The sequence below is a fragment of the Phyllobates terribilis genome, unplaced genomic scaffold (assembly GCF_046119375.1).
Source record: "Phyllobates terribilis strain yellow unplaced genomic scaffold, ASM4611937v1 Scaffold_11__3_contigs__length_659146591, whole genome shotgun sequence".
NCBI lineage: Eukaryota > Metazoa > Chordata > Amphibia > Anura > Dendrobatidae > Phyllobates > Phyllobates terribilis.
In genome coordinates this window covers 358,807,530-358,822,791 of record NW_027362771.1, presented here as the reverse complement: position 1 = coordinate 358,822,791, position 15,262 = coordinate 358,807,530, and the positions used below count along the sequence as shown (strand labels likewise).

General features: G+C 41.9%; 1 protein-coding gene across 4 annotated transcripts in view; it reads right to left on the bottom strand.

Annotated features, from left to right (window-relative positions):
* Positions 1–7,677: 7,677 nt before the first annotated feature.
* The window catches only part of BNIP2 (BCL2 interacting protein 2), a 53,863-nt gene continuing 46,278 nt past the window's right edge, over positions 7,678–15,262 (bottom strand). For all 4 annotated transcript variants that reach the window (XM_073652901.1, XM_073652902.1, XM_073652903.1 and 1 more), the window contains one exon: positions 7,678–14,192. In XM_073652901.1, coding sequence (XP_073509002.1) covers positions 14,141–14,192 — 52 coding nt within the window. In that variant the 3' untranslated portion in view covers positions 7,678–14,140. The remainder of the gene's footprint in view (positions 14,193–15,262) is intronic.

Here is a 15,262-nt window from a genome sequence, read left to right as displayed (position 1 = left end):
TTATATAGTTTGGTGGTTAAAAAATTATTGGTTTGTGTTTTATTATTTTTAGAGACCTGTATTTTTTTTCGTCCGTAAACCCATGTAAGGGTTACTTGTGCAGGGAGTTGTTTTATTGGTTCCATTTTGGGGTGTTTGCAGCATTTTTATTGCATTTTGGGGGAGGAACAGTGACCAAAAAAGTCTTATGTTTTCAATGTCGTTTATCTGATGGCTTTTATATTTTCATAGATCAGACTTTTACACTCAGAAATAGCACATTTATTATTTTCAATTGCTTTTCTGAAGGGGAAAAAGTGGAGATTGGAATTTTTATTTCTTTTACATCTTCAAAACTTTTTTTTTTAGTATTCTTAGGAGACTTGGTTGGTGATATACATCATGCTTATTAATAAAGGATCATACTAAGAAACGAATATTCGCATACTCGTGGTTAGAACCTGACTGCAACTAAGCAAATCGGATGATCGGTCATGTCACAACTGTTGAGACTGTGGAAGGGCAATCTTATCAGTGAGCACATTACAGTGACTATTCCCCATAGTAGACAAGATGCCTAACTGTGACATGGAAAACCCAATAGGGCCATGTTCAGATATGGATTCCCCACTGCAAAAAACAGCCATTTACATTATTGTCCATTTTCAAACCCCCATCCATATCTAGTAACTCCATGTGGATGGTTTTCGTTTTGTGGATCAGGGTGTAATTTGCAGCAAAATCCAGTTGTGCCACTTACGCACTTACTCTGGAGGGAAGACTTGAGATATAGGCAAAATGTAACTTATTATAAAAACTACAACATAGGAGACAGAAACATTTGCAGTTTTTGTGACATCAAACATCTACACGTGGTAATAAGTATGATGGATTGTTTCTGTGTAAAAACAGGACTGTTGGCATCTGATAAAAAAAAAACCTCTGTTCAAATCCTCCTGCAGTGCTGGCACTATCTCCAAACCTTCTGTTCATCTGGTCTCGGCTCTTGGCACGCTCCCATATTCATAGACTGTATAGACACTTTCATAATTGGAAAGCCATTGCCGACAATATATTGTAAGCAGTCTCCTCCCGTGCTTGGGGATGTGGTGCAGGCACAATGAATTATACTATGTAGTAATGTCCTAAGCAAAGCGATTCTCACACTTAGGCCCCATTCACATGTACATGTAGTATCCATTGTCACACGTACCGGTGACACGTATACACACGGACCCAGTATAACCTATAGGGCTGCGCATATATCCGAGTTTCTCACATGGAGACATGTCCATTTTTTTTCCGGCAGCATGGATGAAAAGGGTTGATACGTACAGCACACGGATGACGTCTGTGTGACATGTACCGGAATAGAACGCAGAATAGAAATTCCTGATTTTTGTGTGTTAAGATGTACAAAGATAATAGATATGGGGTAAATAGATGATAACTAGAGATCCGTGAGATACATAATTTGTGCCTTGCATGTGTAACTAATTGTAAATGTGTCACTGCGGGGAAGTGTAGACAGTCATTGGCTCAATTTTTTTCCTATGCTGAAGGGAGGACAAACCCGTTAAGAGTTATTAAAGTCATCAATTTTAGATCGGTGGAGTTTTGACTCTCCCCACTCCGGTCAATCAGCAGTTTTTACTTTAACCTTGTTATTGTGTGCATCTGTTTTACAATTGTACACACTTGCACACACACTTTCTGTACTTCTAACTGCAGCTTTTCTCTATTAAAAGGAATCTATCAGTAGGCTTTTGCTATTTAGTCTTAGAACAGCATAATATAGGGAAAGAGATCCTGATTCCAGCGATATATCACTTAGTTTACTGGGTGCAGCACTTCTTAGATGTAGCATATCACAGAAAGCTTCCGCCCCTACACCAGACTCTGTATGCTCATCACAGGAGGGGGTGTAGTAGGACCTGGGCTTACACCTGCTGTAGTCCAGCAACAAGTATCTCCTAGTGCTATGGCCTTCACTGTAAGTAAACACACGGGCGCTAATAAGTGACATCACTCAATTCTGTGTCTCAGCCCCTATCTCATGCTGTCCTCAGATTACATAGCAATAACCTGCTGACAGATTCCCTTTAAGGCGTCATTTAATGATTTTTCTCATGCACAAAAAAAACTGACCGATTTTCATCAGTGGTTTCTATCAGTTTCTCTCATCTGCAAAAGAAAAAAAACAATCATAGAAGTTTCCCAAGCTTCTATCTGTTGGTGACAAATCAGACAGTGCACAGATGGCATGCGAGCGAGGTCCAATATTCTTACTGACCATAAACGTGTATTGGTTAGTGGGATCTGTGATTCAGATGAAAATCAGACATCTCTCCATAATTGTGTGTGGACCACTTCAACAGCAAAAAATACACAGATATAAGACATGCTCCATATACCGATAGGTACGAGTTCTATTCCTGAAAAACACGGCTAGAACTTGTTTGTAAAACACTGAAGTCTGAACGGACCCTACGAAAACTACATTGTGTGCAGGTCTGAACCTGCCTAAAGCCCGATATAACCAATGAAGAGGCTGCACAAGCATTGCAGAGCCTTCAAGCTGATCGCCAGGGAATATTGATGTCCTATTCTAAGAATTTTGAGTCTTGTTAACCTCATTAAACCTACATATTTGTCACTGATTCTGCATACACCAGAAACATGCAAGACAAATATGGAAAAGAAAATCATCAAAAGCTAATTTTTATTAGGTTAGAGATAAAACCAACTTCGAATAAAAGTATAAAACCGCACAGATGAGAAAACAGTGACAAAGCAAGATGAAATAACCTGGGTTACTGTACATGCAGTGTGCATGCACATGGGGGCAGCAAAGTGAGGATGGAGTGAATGTAAAATCAGAATTAGATCAGAAACCAGAGAGATGACAGAGGAGAACGTAGGGGTAGACGTGCTCTATTAATGATCAAATGCTCCAAATAGCAGCCCTCCATTGAGTCACTTCAGAACTGATGGAACACAATACAACAAAATAAAGAATGACCCACACCAACAAAAACACCTACAAATGTAGATGCAAGATGTGGGCTCCAGGCACCCCGGGGGGCTGTCTCTCCTACGTTTAGAGGAGTTGAGTTTGATGGCGTACAGTAATCCAGGATGTCCCAGCTTGTTGTCTCTTTGTGACAGTTTCCGCTCATCTGTACAGTGTGACAATACTCTAGTGTATGCCAGGGAGGCTTGGTACTTAGAGGGGGTTTTTCATATGTAATGGGCATGTTTGACACTTTTGTAAATCTGATGGTATGTGAACTGCAAGATGATGAACAGAAAAAAAACACACCCGACAAATGTAAAATTCTCTGCTAGGAGCTCTTACAACTCCTGCGGAGGCTAATTAATCACATTTATGGAAGAGTTGCTAAGAAATTGCTATCACCCTTGGAAACTCAGGCCTGTAGTGGACAGGTAAAAAATAAAAACCCACATGACTTTAGCAAAAATAGATGTTTTGACCCAATAAAGACGTTTAGTAGAGTTGAGTAAATAGATTGACACAACCCTGGTCCAGCATCTACATGGGTACTCGTGAACAGCGAGACAGGGCAGTGTGACACTTCAATGCCAGCATCCTGCGCACCTCCAGGATCCCACATAGTACAGAATCATGACAGCTTCGTAATCATAAGAAGCGCCCAGGATGCCAGCATTCTTGTGCAGGATGAGGAACTTCGCACTGCCCTGGTCCAGCTGCCAAGGAGCACTGATGCCAGGCCACGGTCCTGCAAATCTAATTGCTCAATGCTATGGTCTACCCCTAGAATGACCTAATGGCGATTAACGAATGAGTGGGGCTCAAACAATCAAAGTTGGCGTTTTCTACCAGAATATCACCACACAATGCCATCAGAGAGATACCCTAATTTACATAAGATCATCTGGAATGTATTGCTATCTTGCCAGAGCGCTGATCATCATTGTCTACTAGGAGAGGATTGAAAAACCTTCATCAGTTTGTTTTTTTTCCTTTCTCTTTACGTTTGGTACGAACTGTTACAAAGACCAAACACCGATGAAAATCTGATCCCACACATTGAAAAAACAAATAATGGCATACCCTCTCACACAAATGTAATATTGGCTCACTTCTGCACCTAAATTACTGGTGGAAATGTGCCAATACTCGCAGTCAGGCCAGGATTTCCACCTGTAAATAAATGTCAGTATTGTAAAGATCAGGATGGGATTTGTGGACCAGGCAGACACCAGAATGTTCCCATATTAACGTGAAGTTTACCGAAAGGATTTTTGCATTAGACAGCCCAAACTTTTTTTTCTTCTTATAACTCTATATAGATGTTAAAGGGGATGTCCACCTCTGGAGACAAGTTTTTCTATCACTTAAGTGCACGTACTTTGGGGCTAAAAGTCATTTTTGCAGTTGGGCTTCCTTATAAATTTTGCATTGTTTGGCCCATATAGGCAATTGCTTCCATGCACATCAAGTTTGACGTGGGCTATAATCATAAACCAGCTGAGAGGACTGATAAATGGGTTACACTGTCAGGCCGTCATAGTGGGCTGACTGACACATTCTCAGAACTCATTCACACGCACCACAGACAATCTGGACACATTTTTAACAAAGCCCAATTGCAAAAATTATTTTTTTTTTTAGCTCCACTTACATACATTTAAGGGGAAAAAATGAAAATGACCCCAAAGATGGACAACCCCTGTAATTCAAGTGTGTTTAAAGTTTTCATTTCCTGTTGGGTTGTTATTTTGCGTGTGTGGAATTCATGGTTTTGCATATTATTTACACATAACCTTTAGGTCAGGTTCACACATTGCATATTTGTTGTGCACCATAATTTCCGTACAATGTAGTTGAACAGGTTTTGACACACTATTCACTAATAGCATACAAGCTGTCGGCATGCCCTATGTATTGCAGAAGATCCACCTAGTTTCACCTCATATTTCACCTATTACAAAGCAATGGGTAAAATCCTTGGATAAGTCAGCGTATAACATGGGGTACTTTTTGTCAATCTTCTTACAGATTTCTAGACTATTACATTTCTATAGCTTCCCATTGCTGGGTATCCATATTCGGGACCCGGTCCTGCTCAGCCCTTATTCACATTGACGCTACTTTGACACATGGAAAGGTTTCAATACTAGAGGTTAGGACCATCCTGTTTGGGTACACATTCACGCTGGTGGGATGGCTTTTACAATTTTTTTTTTTTTTTTTAAATCAAAACCAGTGTTTATTAAGTTACCCCATGTTATTTATATGCACTATTGCCTCTTTACTTACAGCAGGGTATATGTTCATTTTGTTTCTGTCTTAGGTTTTGTAGTAGATTTCTAGAGTAGTTTAACAGTAAAATAATTAAAGAGACGTGTAAAGAAGAATGGCAAAATTTACAGTTGAGAACCTGTAAAAAAGTGTTTAAATGTGGAGCCAAGATCGGTGATTGGTCGCGGCCGATATTTAAATTTGGCGCCCAAATCGGTGATTGGTCGCGGGCAGCGCCAGCGACCAATCAGCGATTTTTAACACAAATGTCCGGACCTTAGTAACACCATGCAGATACTGTGGGGACATCAGCGGCTAGGGTGTCAAGGGAGGACCGGGAGCGGCGCTGCGGGTCAGGATACTTCTGCTGCGAGCAGTCGCTCATGTCCCGGCTTCTCGCAGCGGAAGTAGCGGTACAGGCAGCGGCGCTCCCCGCTCCTCACCAATACGATTCGCTGATTGGTCGCGCTCTCCACACGCTGCCCGCGACCAATCACCGATTTGGGCGCCACATTTAAATAGCGGCCGCGACCAATCACCAATTTTGACGCCACATTTAAACACTGCTGTGCTAATTGGTCACGTACGCCAGACGCGTCCAATCTGCGAAATTGGCGCCAAATTTAAACGCCGCTCTGCTGATTGGTCGCGGCCGGCCACCACGACCAATCAGCAGAGCGGCGTTTAAATTTGCCAGCGATATCGCTGATTGGTCGCGATGGCCGGCAAATTTAAACGCCGCTCTGCTCACTGGTCACGGTGGCCGGCCGCGGCCGCGACCAATCAGCGAGATGGGCGGCACATTTAAACGCAGCTCTGCTGATTGGTCGCGGTGGCCGGCCGCGACCAATCAGCGAGATGGGTGGCACATTTAAACGCCGCTCTGCTGATTGGTCGCGGCCGCCGGCCGACCGCAACCAATCAGCGAGATTGGCGCCAAATGTAAACACCGCTGTGCTGATTGGTCGCGGCCGCCAGCGACCGCTACCAATCAGCGATTTTGGCGCCAAATTTAAACAAAGCTCTGCTGATTGGTCGATTTTATCGCCAAATTTAAACAAGCTCTCCGGTCCTCACTAACACAGTTCGCTGATTGGTCGCGGCCGCCACCCGTGACCAATCACCGATATTGCCGCCAAATTTAAACACCGTTTTGCTGATTGCGCCCGGTTGGCCGCATACATATTCTAGAATACCCGATGCATTAGAATCGGGCCACCATCTAGTAATAAATATAATCCTTTTGTTTTTGGTGATATAAGCCAATCAAATAAAGAGCACAGGAGCACTCAGATGAGCCAAGTGTTCCTGTTTATGGGAGTGTCAAGAGAGATAGTTGTCAGCCGAATAAATGGCTTTTCTGATAGCCATCTAATGTACATGGGGATCTTTACGCCTTCTCCCTGCCCATTGAACTAGACTGCCATGTTCTGCCCTATGTGTGCGTATAAGGTGACATTTAAGGTCAGGCCCACTTATCCTGGCATGCAGACTCCAATGCAAGTAATTGCTGACATGTATTGGAGAAGGTTGCTATGTGTGGCTAAGACTTGTCCAAGCCTGTATGACAATATTACAATCCCATTACTCTGTCATGTAGGGCACAGTACAGAGCAGTATGGTTTTATTTTTGTGTTTTCTTTTCGTCAATGTCAAGAGAGGATCCTAAAGAACTATGAAGGGGAGATTTCTACCTCTGTTTGTCTCCTCTCCATGCTTTGACAAAAAAAAAACAAAAAAAAAACATTATGGGATTGTCAAGTGAAAACAAGTATTCACCTCCCCAAAGGATAGGTGATAAATTGCCGATTGGCGGGGGGTCTGACTGCTGGAACCAGAAAGGGGAATTTGTTGCTAGTCAGAATGGAACGGCAGTGTGCATGGTGTGGCCCCCACGCCATTCATTCCCTATGAGCCCGCTCAGTGGTGCACTCCGCTTTTCCTAGGCAGCCCCTTAGTGAATGAATGGGGAGGCAGTCAGGCGTTTAAACTTGGGTCATTTTGTAACCGGGATAAATAGTCTTTGATCTGCCAATCAGTGCAGTGCACGTCCCAGGTAATAACTTCTTTTCAGTGGACAATCCCTTTAAAAGTCATATAGTATGAATCTGGCACATTTACTCTTGGGCATTATAACTTCTGATCTTAGTGGGAAAAATAAATGCCAGTATTATTCACGGACATAGCTACATTTTTCAGATATCAAATTCCTACCAAATCTTGGAAAACAAAAAGGACAAAATTAACAAGTGTCATAAATCAGATATTCTAAGAAATTGATTAAATATCGGAGATTCTTTTCAGCTAAAACATTTTGAATAATAACCCGTCCCATAAAATGGCAGCGCCAACTGTATAAGGAGTATGAACAGTAACTCTGTGACGATGTCAATGTGAAAAAAATTAAAATATTTCCTGACAGAATTTTATTATTTGTAATAAAAACAAAAAAAGGAAATGAGCCAAACCGTTATATTTGTGCCTGCCCAGTATAAAGGGATCATAAATGAGCAATTTCACAGATAATGCACATTTGTAAGAACAGAAACATTGTCTGATCATAGCTGCATGTACAATTCAGCCAAGTAGGGTTTGTGTCTTATTACAACAGACAGAGGGAACACTTACCTGGGGCAGCGAGTACATTAGAAAATATTGTTCACAAAAATGTCATAAAAATATATATTAGCTCTGTCCTTTCCATTTTATGAATATAAATATTTCAATAAAGAACATGCATCCTCCAGGTAAAAGTTGCAGAGTGCATTCTATATACATAAAAGAGCAAACAAGAGAAGAACGGGATTTGCCATTTTACATTATAAAATATAAAACAATACAATATTAAAAGGTAAACACATAAAATAGCGATTTCCTCTGAAAGCGTCTAACATCCACAGAGTAACTAATGAGAAGCTTCAGAGATGCAACTTTACTTTCCAATATCTTTGGGATCTAGGCTCCAAGGGTTAATGTCCCTTCTAACCAGTCATTTCCCTGTAGCATATTGTGGAACCACCAGTGATAGGATCCAGATATACGGGCTGTCTAATCATGAAGACACCTAGGAGCCATCAGACCTTCTGCATTGGTAGAAGGGTTCCCATTTGGAACTCCTCTCTGGTTCTAGATGTTCTCTGTAACGCAACATTTCACTTGTAACAGAAAAAGGGTAATGGCTCCTTTTTCCGTCAATCATTTCACCAGAGGAACATTAAAACTACAAAGTGGTTCAGGCTAGCCAATTCCTTTACAGTAGCCGGCTCTTACATACGTGTGTGTAGGGTATAACGCCTATGTATCTATAGAATTCCTAACACAAGACACTATGGCCATTATTCTCCTGAGCACACTCGCCATCGCCTGGGGGTACGTAGCTTTAAAGGAAAAAATAATTCTACAGGTTTTACAATAGCCCTTCATAGTAATTGGGCATACTATATGTTTCACCTTTGTGTTAAGATATAAAAAGGATGGGATCACACAGATCGGGTCATCGGTCTATCACCAACCACGGCAGACATTAGTGACCAGTGACCATCCAAAGCCTCTCCTGTAAGCGATTTCTGGGTAATAAATTAGGCTGGAAACTCAGACACTGTTGTATTATAAAGTCTGCGTGTGCAGACACTGTACACAACTATTAAGGGGAACCTGACCAGCATGCATCAGAAACAGACTTCATTATTGCAGCCGTGTATGTTTTAGGCCAGATTCAGATGGGAGTTAATTTATTTAAGTTTTTCAGTACAAAAAGTGAAACTCATTATATAAAGTCATTAGAGTGCTCTATTTCAAGTGTTTATTTCTGTTAATGTTGATGATTATGGCTTACAGCCAATGAAAACACAAAAGTCATTATCTCAGTAAATTAGAATACTTTATAACACCAGCTTGAAAAATGTTTTTAAAATCCGAAATGTTGGCCTACTGAAATGTATGTTCAGTAAATGCCCTCAATACTTGGTCGAGGCTTTTCTTAAGTTAGAATAACAAAAAAACACTGGCAAGGGCTTCCTAAGAGTTTAAAAAGGTCCTTTAGTCTGTTTCAGTAGGCTCCACAATCATGGGGAAGACTGCTGACTTGACAGATGTCCAGAAGGCAGTCATTGACAAACTCAACAAGGTCCCAGAGTTCCAATGTTCATTTGGAAATCAAGCTCCCAGAGTCTGGAGGAAGAGTGGAGAGGCACACAATCCAAGCTGCTTGAGGTCTTGTGTGAAATTTCTACAATCAGTGATGGTTTGGGGAGTCATGTCATCTGCTGGTGTAGGTGCATTGTGTTTTATCATGACCAAAGTCAGCGCAGCCGTCTACCAGGAAATTTTAGAGGACTTCATCCTTCTCTCTGCCGACAAGCTTTTTGGAGATGGAAATGTCATTCTCCAGCAGGACTTGGCACCTGTCCACACAGCCAAAAGTACCAATACCTGGTTTAAAAACAACAGTATCACTGTGCTTGATTGGCCAGCAAACTCGCCTGACCTTAAACCCATAGAGAATCTATGGGGTATTGTCAAGAGGAAGATGAAAGGACAGCAGACCAGACAATGCAGACGAGCTGAAGGCTGCTATCAAAGCAACCTGGGCTTCCATAACACCTCAGCAGTGCCACAGGCTGATCGCCTCCATGCTGCGCCACAATGATGCAGTAATTGATGCAAAAGGAGCCCCGACCAAGTATGGAGTGCATTTACTAAACATACATTTCAGTAGGCCAACATTTCAGATTTTAAGCCCCGGAGCATTTTCCGTTTTTGCATTTTCGTTTTTGCTCCCCTTGTTCCCAGAGCCATAGCGTTTTTATTTTTTGGTCAATATGGCCATGTGAGGGCTTATTTTTTACGGGACGAGTTGTACTTTTCAACGTCATTACTAGTTTTACCATATCTTGTACGGGAAAACGGGAAAAAAAATTCCAAGTGCGGTAAAATTGCAAAAAAAGTGCAATACCACAGTTGTTTTTTATTTATTTTTTTTACCACGTTCACTGAATGCTAAAACTGACCTGCCCTTCTTATTCTACAGGTCATTACGAGTTCATAGACACCAAACATGTATAGGTTCTTTTATATTTAAGTGGTGAAAAAAAATTCCAAAATTTGGTAAAAAAATAAATAAAAAAATAGCGCCATTTTCTAAGACCCGTAGCGTCTCCATTTTTCATGATCTGGGGCTGGGTTAGGGCTTATTTTTTGCGCACCGGGCTGACATTTTTCTTGATAACATTTGGGGTAGATCCGATGTTTTGATCGCCCGTTATTGCAATTTTGCGGCGACCAAAAAACGTAATTCTGGCGTTTAGAATTTTTTTCTCGTTACGCCGTTTACCGATCGGATTAATTCTTTTTTTAGATTGATAGATCGGGCGATTCTGAACGCGGCGATACCAAATATGTGTATGTGGGGTTTATTTTTTATTATTTTATTTTGAATGGGGCAAAAGGGGGGTGATTTAAACTTTTAGATTTTTTTATTTTTTTTTATATTTTTAAAAACTTTTTTTTTTTTACTTTTTGCTTTCTTCTATAGTCTCCATAGGAGACTAGAAGCAGCAACTATCCGATCGCCTCTGCTACATACAGGGGAGGAGCAGGTCCCCTGCATGCAGCAGAAATGGTCCTGTGCTATGAGCGCCGACCACTAGGTGGCGCTCATAGCGACAAGATCATGACAACCACAGGCGTCTGCTGCAGACCCTGGGTTGTCATGCCCACCCATCGGCGACCCGCGATCACGTGACGGGGTCGCCGGTGGGCGGTGCTTATGACGCGCTACCCGGAGGCGCGCGTTAAATGCTGCTGTCAGAGATTGACAGCGGCATTTAACATGTTAACAGCCGCGGGTGGATCACGATTCCACCTGCGGCTGTTGCGGGCACATGTCAGCTGTAAGAATCAGCTGACATGTGCTCAGTTCAGTGAGGGCTCAGCGCAGCAGCCCTCACTGAACGGGCAGTACGCAAATATGCGTACTAATACGTCCCCCGGTAATTAAGGGGTTAAAAACATTTTTCAAGCTGTTATTAAGTATTCTAATTTACTGAGATAATGACTTTTGAGTTTTCATTGGCTGTAAGCCATAATCATCAACATTAACAGAAATAAACACTTGAAATAGATCACTCTGTTTATAATGACTATATATAATATATGAGTTTCACTTTTTGTATTGAAGAACTGAAATAAATTAACATTTTGATGATATTCTAATTTAGTGAGATACACCTGTATGTCACGGTCTTTCAAGGACTTCAATGCTCGGACTTATATACTCATGTGTGTCAGTGAGGCCGTAAGTCTGGGTCGGCAGATGCAATGTCAGCCCGGGCATTGGGGTCTGCATTCAGACAATGAAATACGCCTGTCTGAACCAGACTTTATAAGAGAAAACATACTTTTAAAATTTGTCTGAGGCTAGACAACTGGTCAGTGGCTGTTCCCTTGTTGGCTTCTCTCCTAGCAGGAAAACTCTTTGCTATGAGTGTATATAGGAAGAGATCAGCCAGTCAAGAGGAGCAGGGCATGGACAAGCCACCGGGGGCCGGCTCTTGGATTTGTCATCATCCCCAGTCGACTTTTTAAACTAAGTTTTTTCGGATACGTGGAAGATTTTCAGAGTATAAAGCAGAGCTGGTCTCCAGAGGGTAAATTCCCTTTAAAATGCTATTTGCTACTATTCCACCCGGCCTAAACTTTAATAAAGCAATGTGATGAAAGTCTGGCAATGTCTTGTAGGTAGGTGTCAGGTGCAGTCTTCAGATATACCCTCTAGCGGTCAATGTCCCTCATCACTGCACATGACATGCAGTAACACGTGTACAATGGCTTTACGTTAATGAATTGCGTGCGTGTACGCGGTCCGTAAACAATTTGTTAAGCTTACATATTTTTACAATGTTCATAAGTCACATAGCTAAATAAGACTATTGCTAAAAAATTACTTGAAGAAACCCAAAAGGGGCAGTTTTCATGGCACCATGAGTAGTATAGGATCTAGGAACAAAGATGACAGAACAACAACTAGTTATACTCTCAATGCATGAGAAAATATAGGCATTGATAAAATAAAGGAGAAATATTAAAGCAGTAACATGACTAGATGAATTTCTTATATTACAATATCTGGAATCCTTCCACTTCACAATGAATGCTCTCCAATAATACAGATACCAATGCACATGCACCAGTGCTGCTGGTGGTCAATGAGCGCGAAATGGCTACAAACTGGTGTGTGTCTGCAGTAAGCGATGGACAACTCAAAATTCCTCACAGCCATAAGTATAAAAGGCAGACTTCACGCTGCGTCTGACCAATAGATCCACGCTATGTGCAGGGGAAAGTTCACGGTGTATATGGCAAAGAGGGTGACCAATGTCTTGTTATCTTTACAGATGCGCTATAAGTAGTATAATGTACAACTTACTAATATACTGTTATCAGCAGCACAGTCCCACTGGTAGTACAGTCAGGTCTATGGGCTCACTGGTCCTAAACATGGTAGCTAAGGTAAAGGCATGTTATCAAACCCATCCATAAGCAGCCTCCACCGAACAGCATTGTGCAGCATGCGGCAAACTAGCGCATGCACAGTGCTTCCAAGAACAAGACGACATCTGGGCTGACAAGCCGGTTACAGTATATTAATAAACTGAAAAAAAAACAAAAACAAGGAAGTGTCCCAACTTGTTTAAATCTAGCAAAAAGGCTTCTTTAACCAAAACCGCAAAACGGTCTCCTTTTGACCTGTCGTGATGGGCTACCATTTAACAGCTCTATGGGGGAGTATAGCATACTGCACTTTCTTATAGGGGACTAAAGGAAATAAAAAAAAACATACAGTGCGGATATTTTTCCCCCCAATAAGACCCTATGAGCGACTTCTGACACTATGTGCCTATACACTGGCGCATTTTGGAGTCTTCAGTCTGAAATACAAGTCATGAGCATACGATGGAAGGCTTCAGACCACCCGCAATGTCCCATGTGTTGGAAGGGATAATTCTGGTATCCATATTGATACATGTTCAGTGAGGAGGTATGTGGAAGACTGATTCACTTTGACTTGTAAGAACTTCAGGTATGTTCATTTACCGCCTATTTTACTACTACTACTACAAAAGTTGGCAATAGAAAACAAAAAATAGGAAAGCAGATATTTGATATGCTTGAAATAATGAAGCAATTAAGTGAAATGCAAGCTACCAAACAATGGGATAATCTCTCACCTAGGCTGACACTAGGTCAGGCACTAACAATGGAAACTCACAAGTTATACTCTTTGCACATGAAACCCATAACGCTTTCTACGCGTCAAACAAAGCTTTTCTTATGTCAACATTCAGATTTTGTGCTCAATGACAAGCACAAGGTATGTGTCCCCTAATGTAACCCACTGGACATGCAATGTATATCACCAAGAGATGTATCATACAAGTTAAATATGACAAAAACCATTATAGCAAAAGTGCATCTAAACAACCCAAACGGCAACATCTGAACACTTACTCAGTGGCCTAAAACCAACTTCTACAACAATGACTTGTGGTGTCTACTTCACAATCGGCTTCTTCTCTGGTATAACCATGTGGTGTGGGCACTTTCACTGTCACTATCACATACATTAACTATTCAAAGGGAGGGCACCAGCAATGGGTTAACAGTCAATATATTGCAACATGTCCAGTGCCTTTGTATATTTGTAACAGTATGAATAAAGATCAAGATTCCTTTTCAAAGAAAACCCAGTCACATCTGAAAGGCACATTTCAGAGCAGGAAAAACTTTGATAACAGTATACTGCAAACAGGAGAAAAGGACACGTGTCCCCATCTTGATAGAAGTTCTATGGTTCATAGGACGTCATCTACAATCTTATTGCTCATTGGTTTGGTCTTCCGTCTTCTTATCAAGTTCTTTATCAACACTGGATAAAAAAGAAAAAATTAAGAAGTTAACGTTTGATATTTGCTTAAAAAGAAAATGTAAAATGACTCCGTCTAAGTGGAACTGCACTTGTAGGAAATTGTTAAGTCATTTGCCAAAACGGAGGGACAAAAGCTCTAAGCTGGAAGCTGCTCTCCTCCGGGACTGAATACTTTCTACTGAGCCTCTCTAGTCTGCGAGCAAAGCTCTCTGCTGGTCGCTTCTGCCCATCCGATTTAGTGACCATCCAAGGTCTCAAACCCCCACAGATTAAAACTGTTGAAACTCTACAACTATCGTAAAACGAGTGTTCCTATGAAGGCTTATTCAAGCCATGGGAGTGGTGAATATTCATGGCCTTTAATAGCGGGCACACTGACAGCTGAGCGCAGCAGAAGCCACGCTGCAGCTAAAATGTGCGCTATTAGGGAGAATGAATGGTCACTGCTCCCCACAAATGCAGTCCCGGCATGGGGAGCAGTGACTATTCCGGCACAGAGCGGGACACAGCCCTGGAGGAGAGAGGTGAGTATGAAAGTTTATTTTTTTTCTGTGCAGCGTGATGGGGATCAGGGGGTGCCAAGCATACTTGGATGAGGGGGCCATACATACAGGGATGAAGGTTGCCATACATACCAGGAGCCGCGCTGCGGGCACAGTGTGCCAGTTATTAAGGAAAATTAATATTCACTGCTCCCCATGCCCATGGGCGTGGAAAGCAGTGAATATGCATTTTCTTTAGCAGCGGGCACAGTAAGCTGCAGCAGGCGGCTGCTGCCTCCTGTGCACCGCTACTCCGCCACTGTCGCTTCCACCACACCTCCCACTACCCACAGTATTTATGTATGTCGGACTATAAGACGCACCCCCCACTTTCCTCCAAAATATTGGAAGAAAAAAGTGCGTCCTATAGTCCGAAAAAATAAGGTAATATTTCATCACAGCATCACCAGGCAACAATGCTTAGATACCTAGATGACCATGGCTTACAGCTAGGAGGCTTCTGCACAAATAACACACTGCAATACAATACAGCACAGTATGTGCCGACATATGGGTCAATGCAATCAC